This window comes from Sorex fumeus, unplaced genomic scaffold (genome assembly GCF_029834395.1).
Source record: "Sorex fumeus unplaced genomic scaffold, SorFum_2.1 ptg000014l, whole genome shotgun sequence".
In the NCBI taxonomy this organism is placed as follows: Eukaryota; Metazoa; Chordata; class Mammalia; order Eulipotyphla; family Soricidae; genus Sorex; species Sorex fumeus.
Genome location: NW_026606071.1, coordinates 34,121,829 through 34,141,280, shown reverse-complemented (window position 1 = coordinate 34,141,280; position 19,452 = coordinate 34,121,829). Strand labels below are relative to the sequence as shown.

The window sequence follows — 19,452 nt, the reverse complement described above, 5'->3', positions numbered from 1 at the left end:
AGTAGCATTTCCATTTCAGTTTACTTTGCCGTGGATGAGGAGGCAGTGTGAGGGTTATATTTGCTGCAGCTCTGGGTTCAGACCTGAATGTACAAAGCAATTCTGGAGATTGAAATCTTGGCTTGACATGTCAAGTCTCTTGACCACTGAGCCACATCCCTGGGGTACCTGCAGTGAGGGATCTTTACTGTCTGATGAGATACAACAAGCTCTTGCCTCTCTCTTACCCCAGCCCACCCTGAGACCTGAGGGTTAACACAATAAGGACCATGTAGATGATTGATGGTGGTTCAGTTGTATATGGGCTGTGATTTGCTGAGGTCTCATGAGTTTCTTTACCTTTGCTTTGGCCCTGTCAGCACAAATGTCAGCATATCAGAAAAGACATATAGGAAAGTTTTATTTTAAAACTTTAATATATAATTATATTTAATTAAAATTTAAATTTAATAGTATAATGATTATATGTATAGAATTTGGTTAATAGTATACTAAAATTCTTCATTTTCTTCTTTTATTTGTTTCTGTATTTTTGGGCCACACCCAGCAGTGCTCAGTGTTTACTTTTGGCTCTGAACTTGGGATGACTCCTGACAGTGCTCTGAGGACCATATGGGGTGCAGGAGATGGAACTTAGGTTGGCTATGTGCAAGGCAAAACCCTACCCACTGTATGCCCTGAGTTCTCGGTATTTTTAAACATCTAGAAAAGGGAAAACAGTGCTTGAAACAGTTTTTTAGGTGGCTTGTGAAATATTGTGCACTGATTTGCAAATTAAGAAACTATGTGCCGTGACCAGAGAGAGAGAGTACAAAGTGTTCTCTGTATTTGTTTTGTATGTTCCTGACCCAGGTATGATTCCAACTCTGCTTCTGGTCCATGGAGCATTGCTTAGAGTGATTCCTGAGCACAGAGCAAGGAGTAATAAGCCCTGAATACCCCTGGGTGTGGCCCAACTGTCCTAATCCAATTTTTAAAAAATAATTTTTTTAAATCATAGCGGGTAGGGCATTTGCCTTGCACATGGCCGACCCAAGTTCAATTCCTCCACCCCTCTTGGAGAGCCTGGCAAGCTTCCGAGGGTATCCCACCCGAACAGCATAGCCTGGGAAGCTACCTGTGGCATATTAGATATGCCAAAAACAGTAACAACAAGTCTCACAATGGAGACATTAGTGGTGCCCGCTCAAGCAAATCGATGGACAATGGGAGGACAGTGCTACAGCTAAATTATAATTTTAAGTTAATTTTAAATTATAAAGTTAATGAGGCAAATCAGAGGTTTGTTGACAGAGTTAAATAAGAGGAAAGGGACCCTAGGATTTTGGGTGGTGGATTTAGCACATAATGAATGAGTTGGCTTCATTTGATAAAACCCTGCCTCTGCATGTTTGCCCTGTCTTCAGATAGTCTTCCTTGAACAGAAGGCAAGTTTTGAAGGTGACGCTATATTTGTATCTTTATTCTTTCTCATTATCGTAACCATTTCTCCCAAGGCCCAAGGCCCAAGGAGAGGGCATTTATCCAGCTTAACTCCACGTGCCATGGTGACTCAACTTGTGAAGAGTCTGCTTTCAGTATGCGTATCTGAACATTTGGGGGATGTGTCAGACTTAGTCTGTTTGAGCAAGAAGACTTCTGATCTATTTTTGGAGGATGAGTGTGATTTCAGAGACTGGCATATTTCTGAGGTCACAGTTCCTTGGGAGAGATCATGGTCAGTTGGGAGGAAGGGTGGCACTGACAAGGGAGTTTGTTGGACCGAGATTTTCTGACATTCGACTTTCAGAACCAAGGAGCTCTCACTGGGTAGCTGATGTACCATGGCTACTGGGCTGGTTGTCTTTGATGGACAACTTCATCCCTGGCAGTGACTTCATCCCACATGTGACTTTAAGCTTCCCAGGAGCCACATTCAGAAAAGTAAAGTGCTGGCGAGATTGGACATCAGTTCAGATACTTAGTCTGCATCTCACTGACCCTCGTTCAAATCCCAACATCATATGTGGCCCCCTGAACTCTGCCAGGAGACACTCCTGAGCATAGTGCCAGGAATAACCCCCAGTCATTGCCTGGTGTCTTCTCCCTGCCAAAAACAAATAAATGAAGAAACATAAACCAAAAAAAAAAAATTTTTTTTTTAAGGAAAGGCCAGGGAACTAACCTAGGGGCTGAATACTGCTGGGAGTGTCCTTGGCCATCCTAAGCACAGCTTGGGAGGACACCTTTTTAAAAAAAAGCAAAACAAGAAAATCTAAATGAAATTTAAAAAAAATTAATTGATAGATTTAACTTCATACAGTACATCTCAAACATTGCCATTTCAACATGTGATCAATATATAATCTCTTAATGAGTCACTTCACTTTCTTCTTTTCATAGCAAGTCTTTAGAATCTGCTGTGTGTTTTATGCTGAGGAACACATCTCAGTTTGGACTAGCCACAGGGGGAGCGTTTTGGCAGTAGTCTCTTATGGCTTGGTTTTATCTTTTATTTGAATTTTCTTCCCCTCCTTCCCCTTTAGTTGTCGCAATGACCAGGGCATGCGCCCATACTTGTGCTTGGTTGTAGAGCTTACTGGAGCTTGTACACACACGCTGGCCTATAATTAAAATTTATTATAAGTTTGACATCTTTCTTTTTTACATAGAATTGGCAAATACCAGTTGTCAATGCATTTCCGGTTTCCTGTAGAATGTAGAGTCTGCTGCTTAGCAGACTCCTCCCATATGAAAGAAGACTTTCTGCCCTTTCTCCACTTCTGCTATTTTCCCCCCAATAAAATATCTACTGAAGTTGGAGGTAAAATTCAAATGAACAGTTACATTAACGTCAGTTGACAAAGGTTGGTATTTAAAATGCAACAGGGAGAGCCGAAGCCTGTTTAAGACAGCGAAACGCTACGCTAGCTTCTGGGGCACAGAGGATGGAGAGGAAGCTGCGTCTTCCCTTTGGGGCCTCCAGGTCTCCAAGAGGCATAGCCATGAGGGCCAGCCTGATGACAGTGTGGGGTCCCAAGCTAGGACTGGGTGGGAAAAAGAAAGTGTGCACACAGCATGTCAGGACCTGCTCCCGGTGCTCTCACCAGGACTGCTCTGGGAGCCGGGGTCTCCTTAACCACTTCCCAGCCAGCACCATCCTTGGCTTCCCCTCAGTTGCAGCCCTCCCTGGGACTCTGAGCAAAGGATATCCACACCCATAGTTGACAGTTCCTGTGTCAAGGTCTAGAAATCTGGAATTTTACTAAGCCGCTCTCAGTCACCTAATGCGAGTGTTTAGAACCTCCCTTTGAAACAACCTCCTATGCCGACTCTTTACATCGATGAGATTAACTATTTGTTGTTCACGGTCACGGTCCTCCCGTTGTTCATCAATTTGCTCGAGCGGGCCCAGTAATGTCTCCATCGTGAGACTTGTTGTTACTGTGTTTGGCTGGAGAGATCGCACAGCGGTAGGGAGTTTGCCTTGCACGCAGCCAGTATGGCCGACCCGAGTTCAATTCCTCTGCCCTCTCGGAGAGCCCGGCAAGCTACCGAGAGTATCTCACCTGCATGGCAGAGCCTCGCAAGCTCCCCGTGATGTATTCGATATTTGTTGTTGGTCCTCATCAATTACCTATCTGGATTTCGAGGGGATGCAGTGGGACTCTATAGTCTTCTGTCACAACATGGAATAAACACACGGGGATTCTGGTAGATTGTTCTACAGATTCATCAAAGATTCCAGGGAGAAACATAGAAAATGCATGTATGTGATAGTAAAAAAAGAAAAAGAAAGAAAAAAATTCATTGTGGATGGGAATTCAGGGTGTGGAGGGAACCCGATTATATTGAGAGTGAGCACGGTCTAGGCACTCTTCGCTTTTAGCTTCTTCCCATCATTTAGCTTATTCAACACTCAGACTCCTTCATCTCCTGCCGCTTAGTCCCCTGATTTGAAGGATGCTTACAGGGCAACAGGCAGTCACTCATGTTGCCTCAGGTCATTGGGCACACGAGCCGTAGAATTCCTGTTACGGTCCTGTGCTTCTTGCTGTGTTTGCTGCAATGGAAAGCAGCCCCAGGTGTAGAGTGAGTGCTTGGCCTTGCTGCAGCCTGTGTTTCTGTTTGCAGATCTCTCCCTTGGTATGCTTCCTGCTCTCGCCAGCAGCTTCCTTTATCACCGGACAGTTGGTGGACGTGGATGGGGGCCAGTCTCTGTATCATAAGTCATTTCAGATACCAGGTGAGCACTCCAGAAATGAGTCATCACTAGCTTGACGCCTTTTTGTGTTTAGATTTCCAAAGTTCTTTAACTGGTTTCTTTATTGTTATTATTATTATTATTTTGGGGGGGTCACATCTAGCGATGCACAAGAATTACTCCTGGCTCTGCACTCAGGAATTACTCCTCGTGGTGCTCAGGGGACCATATGGGTTGCTGGGAATTGGACCTGGGTTGGCCATGTGCAAGGCAAACGCCCTACCCACTGTGCTATCGCTCCAGCCCCTTAACTGGTTTCTTTAAAGGTGAGGGCTTTCTGGGAAGGAGTAGGTGCTTCCCTTGCATGTGGCCCATTTGACTTGATCCCAGGCACTGAATAGGATCCCCCAGATCTTACTGTTCCTGAAGCTCCCTGCTTCCATTTTCAAATCCTTCTGCCTACACCTGAAGGAGGACAAAGAAATGGGGGTGGGGAGGGGAAGTGGGGAGGGATGATGATGATGATGATTTTTCTTTTTTTGGTGGAGGCCACACTCACTGGTGATCAAGGGCTAGACCTCCTCTGGGCTTGGGGGTCTTTTCTGGCCTCCTGACTCCGTATGTGTGTGTGTATGGGGGGGATATGGGGGGACACTATGTGGTGTTGGAGATCAAACCTGGGCCTCCTACATGCAAAACATGAGCTCAGTTCGTTGAGCTCTCTCTGGCCCTGGGAGGATAATGACTTTGTTTGAGCCTTTCTTTTCTTTTCTTTTTTTTTTTTTTTTTGGTTTTGGGTCACACCCTGCGATGCTCAAGGGTTAGTCCTGGCTCTGCACTCAGGAATCACCCCTGGCGGTGCTTGGGGGAAACCATATGGGATGCTGAGAATTGAACCCGGGTTGGCCGCATGCAAGGCAAATGCCCTACCCACTGTGCTATTGCTCCAGCTGACTTTGGTTTGATCTCCAGTATCCTATATGGCTCCCTGAGCACTGCCAAAAGAGATCCCAGAGAGCCTTTCTTCTCTCTCTCTCTCTCTCTTTTTTTTTGTTTGTTTGTTTGAGCCTTTCTATCACTATTGTGAAATTTCCTTTTCTTTAGACCCCCTTGTGCAAATATCCATGCTCATCCAAGCCAAGGGTTATTAACTCAGATTTATTTCTATCAGCCAGTGATCTAAAGGGGGAGAGGGGTCATTCCCACAACCTCATGGATTCCTAAATAGCAACAGACCACTGGAAAGGTAAATGACAGACTGGATACTGGGAAGGCCACTCATAAAGGGGCATATTTATTAAAATTATTCTTCCTGAGGCCAGATAGATGGTATGACTGATAAGTTACTTGTCTTGCTTACGGCCATTCCGGGTTTGATTCCTGGAACCTCATATAGTCCCTTGAGCACCGTCAGGAGCGATCACTGAGCACAGAGCCAAGAGTAAGCTCTGAGCACCAGCAGATATGGCCCCTAACCCCCAAAAGAACCAACGAACATTACTCTGACTTAGAATGTAAGCCGTATTGAATGTTCACACATGCCAGAGGCTCTCCCTTAGGACACACACTAAACTTAAAGAAAGTGGGTCAAAGAAAGAGAAATGGCATTTCTCCCATTATCAGATGAGACAGTGGGGCCCCGGCAAAGGCAACTTCATGAAAGCCAGTAAGTGGAAGAACCGGGATTTCATCAAAACCTTTATTATTTTTGGTAACAATTTCTGTTTTCTAATTAAGAAAGGAGAGAATCAATGACAAAAGGTCAAAGTCACAAATGAGGAGATGATCAATAAAATAGCACAGTGCGTAGGGCACTTAGCTTGCATGTAGCTGACTTCAGTTTGATCTCCAGTATCCTAAATGGTTCCCTGAGCACTGCCAAAAGAGATCCCAGAGCTCAGAGCCATGAGTAACCCCAGAGCATCACAGGGTCTTGCCCAATACCCCTGTCCCTGCAACCCCCCCCACCCCCCTCAACCAAGTCACACATGAGAAAAGATGTGACTGGAGGTTTTCTTCTTCACAGATCATGACAACTGGCCTCAGGGACCAGGGGACCTTTCAGATGTGAAAAGGATGAAGGAGGCTTTTAAGCAGAGGGCCAAGCTCTAAGCCAAGAGAGCAGACGGGAATCTCTGAAGGTGCCTCACCAGCTCAACAATGCATTTGTATACTTTTCAGGGGCTAATAATATGTATGGGGAAACCACTCTCTCCCGTTTAAATGTTATTATTTTATTTCTGTAATCAAGTCCCAACTGATGCCTTTTCACTTGAGATTGAAAACAATTTGATAGGAGTGGAAGTGAATTTCATGTTGTATTCATACTTCTCATTACTAAGAAAGATATTTTAAAAGTCAAACAATTGAAAATTAATAATAGAGGTATCTTGACATCCTAGAGATTTTGGTGTTTAACTCTAAAGGCAAGAAATCTTCATTGTTGTATCAGTCTCTTGCTTCAAACCTGAATTATGCAGTGATCTTATTTTTTCATGCCAAATGCTTCTGGATCAACAAAGATTTTTGGTAAATTTCTCTGTGTCTGTTTTTTTTTCATTAAGTTAAATTTATATAAATTGTATTACTGCAAGGGAAAAGTCCTTGTGTTTTACTTTTCTGTTGCAGTGCTGTATTTGTCTTGATTTCTTATCTAAAGTATTTCTTTTTCTCCATGTTTATTCCTTTTGAACACCAATTTCTTGTATCAAATTTTATGAAAGCATCTTAGCTCACTTTTCTCCTTGAGTTGAACCTTCTGTCAGTTACACCAGTTTCTGAAATGCCATTCACAGATTCTGTCTGTGCCTTCATTGTCCTAATTAAACCTATCTCAGTACCTCTGTTCTGTCTCTCTCTCTCCCAGCCCCCTTTTCTCTACACAAATTCTCTCTCTCTCTCTCTCTCTCTCTCTCTCTCTCTCTCTCTCTCTCTCTCTCACACACACACACACACACACACACACACACACACACAGTCTGTCCACTTCCTGACCCCAGTTACTCTCCTTTGAGCAAAGTCACTATCTCCTTTCAATTTGAAAATCAGTAATTAAAACGTGAATGATTAACCAGCCTCTGGGTAATGGCCCCAGAATCTGCATTTTTATCAGAATCCTAGAGCCAAGTGTGTATGACTTCTGGGCACTGACATTTAATAAGGTGCTTACTTCCAAGTCTGCACAATTACAGAATTACTCAAGTGGAAATACCTTACACCTTACTTTTCTTGCCAGATGCTGTTAATGTGGAAAGTTCCAATATCTTTCTTTTACTCCTGGCTAGAATTTAGCAATGATCTTCTGAAGGTGAAAACTTCATGGCTTTTGAATTATAAGCCATGAGGGGATGAGAGTTTAGGAGGCCTTGATTTTCAGATAATCTCCCATGGACTACAGTAACCACCCCTTACATTTCTAGAATGCTGTTGTTTAGTTCTGCTGAAAGCATTCGGACCACACAAACATAATAGGACTTATAATTCCTGTTTAAGGAACAAAGATTATGATCAAGATATTATTATAACTGTGCATTTAAGCTGGAGCGCTAGTATAGCGGGTAGGGTATTTTCCTTGCAGAGTCCAGACCTGGTTCAATCCCAGGCACCCAGTATGGTCCCCCGAGCACCACCAGTAGTAATCCCTGAGTACAGAGCCAGGAGTAATCCCATAGTACTTCTGGGTAGGGCCCAAACTCCCACTTCTCCCCCATCCCCAAAAGAGTGAAGCATAGAACTGAGCACATAATTTTCATCATTATCTTTTCTGCAGGTAGTCTGCACCCTTCAAGTCAAGATCCTCTTTTGAATTTACCAATGTATTAAGCAAATCTGATCAGGGTTTCTCTTCCTCCCTTTTTTTTGATGGTGTTGAAAAGGAGATGAAAGAGAAGAGGGATAGAATTTATTTTTAAAACTGGCTGTTAATCTTGTTCTGTGGACACCCTCCTCCCCCTTCATTCCTAGATCCTTTGCAGTAAATGAAGAGATCTGAAGGCCTCATTTCTGCTTCCAGATCTTTTCCAGAACACATCTGGGAATGATTCTTGCCAGGGAGGATCCAGAGCTGCTGTGGCTAGTGGATGGGGGTCACAGGCGTCAGGGTGGAGGAGCTCAGGCCATGTAGGCGTGGTGTATGTGTTGGGCGTGTCCACAGGTCATGTGATACCTTATCTCTACCCAATTGGAGAGCTCTGGGACGCCCTGTGACTTCCAAGGATCTGTAGTCTGGGATGTGAGACCCTGCCTGGCAATGAACTCTTCTGATGATTGGAAGAGCTGCCTGGCAGCCGGCTTGCTACAGAACAAAGTGGCTATCATCACCGGAAAGGCCTTCGTGACCGAGCTTCTGAATCTGCGTGACTGAGATCCTACATCTGGGTGCATTAGCAAGACCCGTGGGCCAGGGAACTCAGAGCAAGGGGGCAGCAAAGGCTAGAGTAACTTGGGGCTTGGGAACCAGTGGCTTGGAACTTGGGAACCAGTGACCTGGGGCTTGGGATGAAGCCAAAATTAAAAAGCCAAGAAAGAAGTGACCCTAATTAGAACAGGGAGGAGAGAAAAGAGATTTCTTCCTAAGAACTTAGAATAAGGTTTCCTGTTGGAGCATGGTATGGAATTCATTGTGGTTGTTAGCTTAAAATGAATTGTTTTCAGCTGGCTGCTTAAGAGTCATGCATTTTCCTATAGTGAGAGAGGGGGAAGAGAGAGAGAGAGAGAGAGAGAGAGAGAGAGAGAGAGAGAGAGAGAGAGAGAGAGAGAGAGCGCTGTCTGCAATAGAGGCAGGCTGGGGTGGTGGGTGGCTTGGAGGGATGGGAGGGAAACTGGGGACACTGGTGGAGGGATGGGTATTGGAACACTGTATGACTGAAACGCAATCATGAACAATTTTGTAATGCTCTATCTCGTGGTGATTCAATAAAAATAAAAGAGTACAAAAATAAAAGATTTGTGCATTTTAAATACCTCTAAATTAAAATTTTTTAAAAATGAATCATTCTCTGTATTGTCTAATCAAAGTGAGTGAAAATATTGTAAGTATAATATGAAGAAGGTTGTAATAAACCATAGAAAGATTTATTTCCTGTAATCTCCCATCTTATAAACACAACAAGAACACTTTCTCATTCTCTTGCTGTGAATACTTACCTTATAACTAATACTTACCTTACTAACTAATACTTAGTTTAGGTGAAGAAATGGCCTTGTAAACGTAAAAATAATGAGCTGCATGGATAAATACATATTTCCTGTAGGAATAGGTAACTTATGTTTTTCAGCTTTTGGTCAACAGAAAATTTTTGCTGCTTCACAAGTAGTATGTCTGGATCATATACACTGTTATTCTATATATTAATATATACTATTCTTACAAATAATGTTTTAATTTTTTTGCCTTTGCATTCTGTGAAATATCATCTTTTCTCCTGCCCACGGGTATAAAAAAAAGCTGAAAGGCACTGATGTAAATCATTGTTAAATTAAAAAGCAATATAAATAACATTCAGAGGCCATGAAGAAAAAAACATTTACAATATAAAAGAGTGTTTTGTGTTCAAGATGCTCGCAAATAGACAAGGAAAAGATCTAATAATCTGAAAAGCAAATTAGACGAGGCACATGAACCAGACATTCTAATCAGGGACTACTTATGAGAAATTAATCAACTCTGTTGTTAGCAAAAAAGCGAAGTAAAACATAATGAGATGCCATGGCTTTTCTAATAAAATTTTAGGTACTGGGGAAAATATAGGAAAAATATAGGACCAGAGAGATAGGGGAAGATAAGGGGAAGGCACTTGCCTTGCACGCTATGACTCAGTTAGATTCCAGGATCACATATGGTCCTGTGCATCACTCCTAAGCACAGAGCCAGGAATAGCTCCTGAACAAATGTTTGGGTGTGGCCCAAACACCTCTTCCCCCAGTTACCATTCCCTCATCCCACCAAATGGAACTTGAAAACATTTACTAAAGAACTGTGATGTGCAAATTTATTGATAGTTGAGTTTTATTTTATTTTTTTTTTCTTGTTGGGTCACACTTGGCAATGCACAGGGATTACTCCTGGCTCTGCACTCAGGAATTACTCCTGGCGGTGCTCAGGGGACCATATGGGATGCTGGGAATCAAACCTGGGTCAGCCGCCTGTGAGGCAAACGCCCTACCCACTGTGCTATTGCTTCAGCCCCGATAGTTGAGTTTTAGATGTTCTAGTACCAATCCCCTACCATCAGTGTCAGCTTCCTTGCATATATGTTCCTAAGTTTCCTCTTGTCTAACACTCCCCTCGTCCACCCCAGCCTGCCGCCTGAACAGAAACACTTTATTTCATTCATCTATTTTGGGTTTGGGGCCACAGCCTGAAGTGCTCAAGGCTTACTCCTGGCTCTGGGCTCAGGGATCATTCCTGGTGGGCTGGGGAGGACATATGGGATGCCAAGGATCATACTCAGGTTGGTGACATGTAAGGGAAATACACTGTCTGCTGTTCTATCTCTGGCCTGTAGCACTGTAATACTGTCCTCCCGTTGTTCATCGATTTGCTCAGGCGGGCACCAGTAACGTCTCACAACAAATTGTGAGACTTGTTGTTACTGTTTTTGGCATATCAAAGACGTCATGGGCAACTTGCCAGGCTTTGCCGTGCAGGCAAAATACTCTTGGTAGCTTCCCGGGCTCTCTGAGAGGGGTGGAGTAATTGAGCCCCGGTTGGCCGCATGCAAGGTAAACGCTCTACCCACTGTGTTATCGCTCCAGCCCCTCTGGCCCATAGAAAGGATAATTTAAAGCTTGGTTGTTGTAGTTTATATCTCATGTTTTAAGTGTTTTTGAGGCTGTGGCTTGGATATGTAGCTATACCACTCCCCCACGTGACTGATATACCACAGGGCCTTGACTTCTATTACTTCCCTTATGTCCCCCTCAAATTTTCTCCCTTATCACTCCTTTTCCTTCTGTACTCTGGAGTCAAGGGTGATCTTGCCATCCTTTACTACATTACATTTTCTTGTTCAGTCCTTCAGTATAGCACAGATAATTGAGATTATCCAGTGTTTGTCCTTCTGACTGCCTTCACTCAACATAGTATTTTCTTTTTTTTTTTTCTTTTTGGGTCACACCCGGCGATGCTCAGGAGTTACTCCTGGCTCATGCACTCAGGAATTACTCCTGGCGGTGCTCGGGGGACCATATGGGATGCTGGGAATCGAACCTGGGTTGGCCATGTTGGCTGCGTGCAAGGCAAACACCCTACCCGCTGTGCTATCGCTCCAGCCCCCAACATAGTATTTTCAAGTTTCATCTAGGTTCCAGCATATTGCACAATGTCATTGTCCCATTGTGAATATTTACCACATCTTTATAATCCATTCATCACTCATTGGACACCTGCGTTGATTCCTTATCTTAGTTATTGTACTAAAGTGTTGCAATGAATAATGGTGTGCAAATGTCCTTTTGAATGAATGTTTTTGTGTCCTGTGGGATACCTTGAAATGGAATTGCTGGGTGGTGTGGCAGTTCAATTCTTAGTTTACTAAGAATGATCAATACTGTTTTCTACAGACGTTGAAACAATGTTCCCACCAGCAGTGGATGAGAGTTCTTTTCTCACCCCATACCTGCCAACACAGATTGTTCCCACTGTTTTTTGCTGTGTGCTATTCTCACTGGTGTGAGATCATATATTGATGTGATCTTGATTTGGATTTTCCTAATGATAAGTGAGGATAAACATTTTGTATGTGCCTATTAACTATCTGCCTGTCTTCTTCTGAGAAGGGCCTGTTCATTTCCTCTGCCTCTTTATGGATAGGATTTTTTGATTTGTTGTTGTTGCCGTTACTGGTCTTTGTGAATACTGTAGAGATCCTGGATGTCAACCCGTTATCTGAGGTATTGAGTGTGAATATTTTTTTCCCATTCAGTTGCTTTCTTTTATTTTTAGCCTGTGTTTCTTTTGCCAAGACCTAACTCTTTTATTTCATGTAGTCCTGTTGGTTTATTTTGGATTATGTTACCTTTGCCACTGTCATCGTATCACTGAAGATGCTTTTGATGTCCAAATCTTGGTGTGCTTTGCCCGTATTTTCCAAAGTATGTTTTATAGTTTCTGATTAATCTCAGGGTCTTTGATCTAATATGAATTGGTATTTGTCTAAAGTGTGAGATATGAATCCAACTTTAATTTTTTACACGTGGTTACCCAGTTTTCCCAGAACTATTTGTTGAAGAGGCTATCTTTACTCCATTATAGAATAGATTCTCAGATCCTTTGTCAAAAATTAGCTGTTATGTTAGAAAAGACGAAGTCACGAAATTTACATACAAGTGGTACTACATGGAAAGTATCATGTTAAGCGAAATGACTCAGAAAGAAAGGGATAGACATAGAAAGATTGCATTCACCTGGGGAACATAAAGTAACAAAATAGGAGACAAACACCCAAGAATGGCCGAGATTAGTACCAGGAATTGTACTCCATGGCTTGGAGGCCAACCACACATGCTAGGGGAAAAGGGAGCTCAGAGAGAGAAGGGAACACCAAATAAAGGGTGTTGGGAGGATCCTCCCAGGATGGGAGAAGCATTCTGAAAGTAGACTATAGACCAAACGTAATTGTCACCCATTGCCTCTTTTGCAAACCACAACACCCAATAGGACAGAGAGAACAAAAGGGAATGCCCTGCCACAGAGGCAGGGTGGGATGGGGGGGCATGGGGGGTGGGAGGGATACTGGGATCCGTGGTGGTGGGAAATGGGTACTTGTGGAGGGATGGGTATTTGATCATTGTATAATTGAAACCCAAGCACAAAAATGTGTAAGTCTGCAACTGTACCTCATGATGTCTCACTATTAAAAATTAAAAAAGAAATAAAAAATTAGCTGTTATAGATATGAGAAACAAACTTAATTGTTGAAGTGATCATGGTAATTATTAGGAGCTTTCTGAAAGGCAGTTTGGAAAAAATAATCCCAAAGTGTCCACTGTATTCACTCCTTATGACCTAGGAATCCCTGTCTAAAGAACTTTTTAAAAAAATAAGCAGAAACACTGATTTGAATATATGATTTAGTGTTAAGCCTGAATTCACCAGGAAAAATCCCTGAGCGCAGGTCCAGGAGTAAATTCTGAGCACCTCTGAGTGTGGCCCCCAAATGAGACAAGGGGTGGGGGAAGGGAGAGAGGGAGAGAGAGAGAGAACTATCTTATATGGGCAATATGAGGCTTTATAGTCGTTTTGCCAAATCTTGGTTCAGCCTTGTAGGCTTTCATAGGTTTTCATATATTTGAAATTTCTCAATACCTACTTAGTAAATTTGCCTTAGTCAAATTCAATGCATGTCAGCTTCAGGTAAAGTGTCCAACACTGTTTTCATTAGGGCAGACTGAAATAGGACAATCACCTTGCAATCTTTTGGAAGCCATGAATCCCTTTGAGCTGCCAATCAAAGTGATGAAGCATATCTCTAGAAAGTGTTTCACATACTTAAATTTGTGCATATGACACTGTAGATTTCTTTCAAGGAAACAATACACAAATCGTTTTTAGTATAAGTTTCTCAGCTTTTTATTTTTATGAGAGAATAAATGGTTACTTCCCCAATATTATTAAACCCCAATTTGGCAAACTGTAGGATAACACTGTTTTGTCCTTCCTGCATAGCCTCAGGTAGTTTAGGTTTATTTGGGTTGCTCCCATCACAGTGCTCCCATTCTTCTGTGTTTATTTGTAACTTCTTTCTTTGTGTTCTTTTGACTTGTAAATATTGTTTTTCTCTTCTCCCTAAATCCTTTGCATAGTTTATTCAGAGCAATGTCCTTTTTGTATGGACACAAGAAGACAGTATATGCTATGCTTTTGTAAGGTGACTCTCAGTGATATTTTCCTCTTGGGTATCTGTTCTCTCTCACCTAAGCCTCAGTTTCCTTTACTTTCTAGTGCCCCCATAAGCAGGGTCCCAATGAGGGACTGGATGGAACCAGGGCAAGAGGTAAGCTATGTGCTAACCCTGGCATGGAGATGGGACAAAGTGCCATAATGCTTAACTATAAGTTAAGAGCTTGGTCATGGAAAAATGCTGTTATGATCCAAAAAGTAATAACTAGATTTGGACCCGGCTAGGGTTAGGAATGATTAATCTGGCCTGAGCTCTGTAGTCTAGTCTGTGGCAAGATGTTCCCAGGAGAGCTGCTCTACAAGCCTCATTGTTATCTCTTGCTGTGTCCATACAAAAATAACTAGTATTGATATGTTGATAGTTATTGGACTGAGGAAAGGAGAAAAACACCTTAGGAGGTATTTTGCCCTTGGGCAGTCAGGAAGGACTTTGGAATATCCTAGGTGTTGTTCCCTTTGAACTTGGTGGGTCCTCAGGAAGGGCTTTCTTCTGTTGATTTGGCTACCTGACTGGGTGCAGTGTCAGCCTGGCGAGATAAGGGAGTTGGAGAGGCAAGAGAACTGGAGAGAGAGAGCAGGGCAGCATGATGGATCGTGGAGAGGCTAGCAAGGGGGACAGAGAAAGAAGAATGTAGAAGAATAATACAGGAGCAGGCACATGGAGAGACAGAGAGAGAGAGAGAGAGAGAGAGAGAGAGAGAGAGAGAGAGCACCCAGACTGCGAGATGGAGCATGGAGAGATGAGCGGGATAGACAGAAGGACACGGGAATGTGGCAGTGGAGTCTAGAATGGGAGGCTCAGAGAGACTGGGGCAGGCGAGTGGGGAGACTGGAATAAATGCCGTCTGATCAATCAACCAGCCTGGCCCTTGCTTCTTCCGCCATCTGCCCCAGGGCCAGGCCGCCCTGGCTGGAGGAGTGGCCCGGGTCCACCCAGAACCTAGGCGGCCAGGGAAGAGCCGTTGGGACCACTCCCTGGCCACCCCTTGAGACTTTTTTTTACAGCAAACAAAAGAAAATGTTGGCCAGTTTTGCTGATAGTGAGAAAACGACTATATTTTAGTTTTCATTTCAAATTGACCTCTGTGGCATACTTTTAAAAATGATGGTTATTGTGTAGTTTTACATAATGAGGCGATTTTGACTTCCTTTCTGTGAGCGGATGCTGAATGCCCTACTTCTCAAGAGCAGGTTGTATCAAACAAACCTGGAAGCCTCTTCAGCAGTTTGACAGAGGCTGTTAAGACAGAGGGAGTCCCAGTTCTGTCAAAGAAGACTTCAAACACTTTAAATTGAATTCAAGGCCATTGCTTTTCTTTGTCCTCAAGCTAATAGTTTAACATCTCTTGAGTTTAACTTGAGTTTAACTTGAGTTTAACTTGAGTTTAACCTCAAGCTAATAGTTTAACATCCCATGGGACCCTGAGGGAAATTCCAGAGCTAAACTCTGCTAATTAGTAACTCTTCCTTACCTGCCCCCTCCCTAGTAAAGCTTTGAGATGTAAATTCTGTCTCCACTGTTGACTCTTCCTAATTGGGATGTAAATCCTGCCTCCACTGTTGACTCTTCCTTATCTGCCCCTCCAGTGCTAGTAACTCTCCCCTCATCCCCCTCCACTGGAATGCAGGTGTCCTGAGCTGTAAATCACGGGGAGCCGAGTGGATATGAAAGATAACCAGATATCTGAGTTATGAGATGCCTGCTAGCCACAATGCCCATGTACACAAATGCTGATCTTTGAATCTATAGGCTAAGGAGAGATGTACTTTTAAATGGATTGGTTAAGAAAGTATATGGTGTTAGGAATCTATTGGCCATGAAATGCGTGGGCTCTGCTGTAACGGCCAGTGAAGGCCTATATAAGATCTCCTTTGAAGAAGTTCGGGGTCTTGCCTAACCTATCGAACTTACATGTCTGTGTAGGCAGTTTGACCCTGGCTAGCCAGTCTTACAATAAACCTTGCTTGCTGTTTGCAGTCTCTGGAGTCTCTTTGTCGTTAAAGGGAGATCATGATCCGCGTCCTAACACTCTCTCTCCTTCTCTCTGTTTCTCTCTCTCTCATGACTCCAGTGAGGGTTAAGTATGCAGTATAGAATAGAAGCAGGAAGGGAATAGAAGCAGAAAAGGCAAGTTGAAATCTTGAAGCAAGATAGCACTGTTTTTTTCTCTGTTGATAAAATTGTTCCCAGCACACAAGATAATATGAGACTATCAGCCAAGGACAGTAGAGGCAAGGGCCAGAAGGATTGCTTCACAGTTGGAAGCCTGCCTCATGAGCTGGGGGAGAAGGCAGCTGGGATAGAGATGGGATCACTAAGTCAATAATGGTTGGAGGGATCACTCGGGATGGGAGATGTGTGCTGAAAGTGTGTGCTAAAGGACCAAACATGATGGCCTCTCAGTATCTGTATTGCAAACCATAATTCCCAAAAGTAGAGAGAGTAAGAGGAAAATTGTCTACCATTAGAGGCAGGGAGTGGGGTTGGATGGGGCGAAGGGATACTGGGGAAATTGATGGTGGAAAATGACACTGGTGGAGGGATGGGTGTTTGGTCATTGCATGACTGAAACTCAATCATGAAAGCTTTGTAACTGTATTTCATGGTGATTCACGATCACGATCATCCTGTTGTTCATTGATTGCTTCGAGCAGGCACCAATAACGTCTCCTTCGTCCTAGCCCTGAAATTTTAAAAAAGTGCCATATTAAGGGCACTTTCAGGGTTAGGATAATGAGACCCATCATTGTTACTGGTATTTGGCATTTTGGGTACGCCACGGGGAGTTTGCCAGACTCTGCCGTGTGGGCAGGTTACATTCGGTAGCCTGCCAGGTTGTCCAAAGTAAGAATGAGATAATAGGATGTCGTGCAGCCGCAAATGCAGCCGCGCGCTTCCTGTAGCTGGGTTTTATAGTCTCTGGGTCTTGGCCGGCTCTGGGGACCAGTTGGCAGGTGTGACCCCTGCCAACTGGAAGATGGAGGATCTGGGTGGAGGATGCTCAGCCCTGATCCGAGCAGGCTTGGAGATCTCAGCCCCTGGACCCACATGCCTTTGTTCCTCTGCCAGTACCTTCATGCGTGTGGAGAGTGGTCTCAGCATGGTTGTGGTTGGTTCTGGAGGTCACGGTGATTCAATAAAAAGAAATTAGAAAAAAATTGTTGCCAACATCAGAGCCATAGTTGATGCTTAATAAATGAGTTGAAGAGTAAAAGGAGTCAGTGTCAGCCCAAGCAGGAAGGGAATGTATTAGGTTCCAAATGCTTTTGATGTGAAAATAACCTCATATTCATAATTTACTCCTATCCATTTATCTCATTGTTTATCAGACTTTTCCTGTCAGTCATATAAACCACAATAAAAAGCCTATCCAAATCTTTTAGCATAAATATTTGAAGAATTATTCTAATTTATAATTAGGTAGTATTATAGCTTTGCTGTAAATTCAAATTGTATAGAGGTTATAAACAAAAAACAAAAAAAGAGCTCTCTCCTCTGTCCATCTATAACCCCTACCTTGCCATTTTCTTTGAATCTCTCACTATACACAGATGTATTTTGTTATTTATAAAATGGGCATTCTTATTGCTTTGCAGCTATTACATTCTGGATAATCTTTCTCCAAGGATCTTTTTTTACAAAATAAATTATACTTTAGGGGCCAGAGTGATAATATAGAACATAGGGCACTTGCCTTGCATGTGGTTAAACTGCATTTGAAACCTGCCACCACATATTATCCCTTGACTAACGCCCGGAATGATCCCTGAACACAGACCCAGGATTAAGTCCTGAGCACAGACAAGTATGGCCCCCAAACTAAACAAAAAAGTTATACATCACTCCATAGTTTGCACAAAAATTTATTCAATCCTATAATGGAAGTCATTTAAATGTTCTAAGACGTTGTATTTGTTCATTAATTAAATCTGCCATTATTATATCAGATTTTAGTTACTAATAAATTGTATACAGATTATTGCGTTGTATTATTTGGGAGTTTTTTTTTTTGGTAGGCAGGAGCATGCCCAACAGTGCTCAGGGCATACCACTAGCTCTGCTCTCAGGGATCACTCCTGGCGTTGCTCAGGGGAGCATATAGGATATCAGGGAACAAACCCATGTTGACGGCAGAACAGACAAGTACCCTACTCACTGTCTTAGCTCCAGCCCTTATTGCTTCTTATCATTAACAAATTAAACTGTGTTTCTAATGTCTTACCAAGCATTGCAATCAATGTTCTTTACAATACCTTGTACCTAGTTTAAGTGTGTGCTTAGTAAAGAACTTAAAAGTTCTACTAGTAAAGAAAATGGCCTTACAATACTCTGTATCACTCTCTCTCATACTAGTAAAATGCTCAAAGCTTCCAGGATTCAGAGAGCCATCAAGGAACATTTAATATGAGTCCTCTCTTTTTAGATAGCTGACATGACCGCTTTCTGCTTCTGTCTTTGTCATGAACAAAGCTTAAGTTACCTTAGTATTCCCGAGGATCAAGTGTTTATTTTTCTGTCATGTAGTAAATGAAGGATTCTTAAACCCTGGCAGGAATAATTCACCACCAAGAAAGTGGAATTTTCAGACTCACTTAAAGTCCCTCTTCTGTCAGCAGTATGTGTAAATATATGAACAAGTAGAGTGCAGTCTTGGAAGATGGATGGTGGTATTGTGTGTCCTGTTTAATAAATATTTATTGATCTGGGACTGGAGCGATAGCACAGTAGGTAGGGCATTTGCCTTGCACCTGGATTCTATTCCCAGCATCCCATATGGTCCCCTGAGCACCGCCAGGGCTAATTCCTGAGTGAAGAGCTAGGAGTAACCCCTGTGCATCGCCAGGTGTGATCCCCCCCAAAAATAAATAAATAAATAAATATCTATTGACCTGTGCTCTGGTTATATTCAGTGAAACATACTACTCAGAAACATACGACTCAAGTTTTAACTTCTCAGAATTCTTGAGGGTGATGGTCTGTGAGGCTGTGAGCCCCCAGGACATGCTGGCAGCTTCACATCTCCTTCAAAGTCATTCCGGGAGACTGGCCAGCTCCTTGCCAACACCCAGGACATATCGCCTCCCTGGACATAGCTCACCTGTTGGGTTCACCTCCCCAAAGTGTGCCACCACTGTTATTTTAGAAAATGTGTTAGCATTGTTACTTCAAATAATCACTGTTTCTCAAAGAGAATGGAATACAACCTGAAAGATGTACCGAGAGTAAGTCACTTTCCTTGCATGCATCTGACCTGAATTTGATCCCTCACACCACATGTAGTCTCCTGGGCACTGCCAAGAGGGATCCCTGAGCAAGAAGTCAATATTAGCCCTAAGCAAAGCCAGACGTGACCCTTGCCCCTTAAAC

At 43.0% G+C, this 19,452-nt stretch overlaps 2 protein-coding genes across 2 annotated transcripts in view; both read left to right on the top strand.

Moving 5' to 3' along the window:
* The window catches only part of PECR (peroxisomal trans-2-enoyl-CoA reductase), a 41,650-nt gene extending 34,929 nt beyond the window's left edge, over positions 1 to 6,721 (top strand). Inside the window, exons 7-8 of the mRNA XM_056111580.1 lie at positions 4,114 to 4,225; positions 6,210 to 6,721. Of these exons, the coding sequence (XP_055967555.1) occupies positions 4,114 to 4,225; positions 6,210 to 6,295 (198 nt within the window). The 3' untranslated portion in view covers positions 6,296 to 6,721. The remainder of the gene's footprint in view (positions 1 to 4,113; positions 4,226 to 6,209) is intronic.
* Positions 6,722 to 8,920: 2,199 nt separating this feature from the next.
* The window catches only part of MREG (melanoregulin), a 127,648-nt gene continuing 117,116 nt past the window's right edge, over positions 8,921 to 19,452 (top strand). The window contains exon 1 of the mRNA XM_056111585.1: positions 8,921 to 8,948. The gene's annotated coding sequence lies outside the window, so the exon portion shown is untranslated. The remainder of the gene's footprint in view (positions 8,949 to 19,452) is intronic.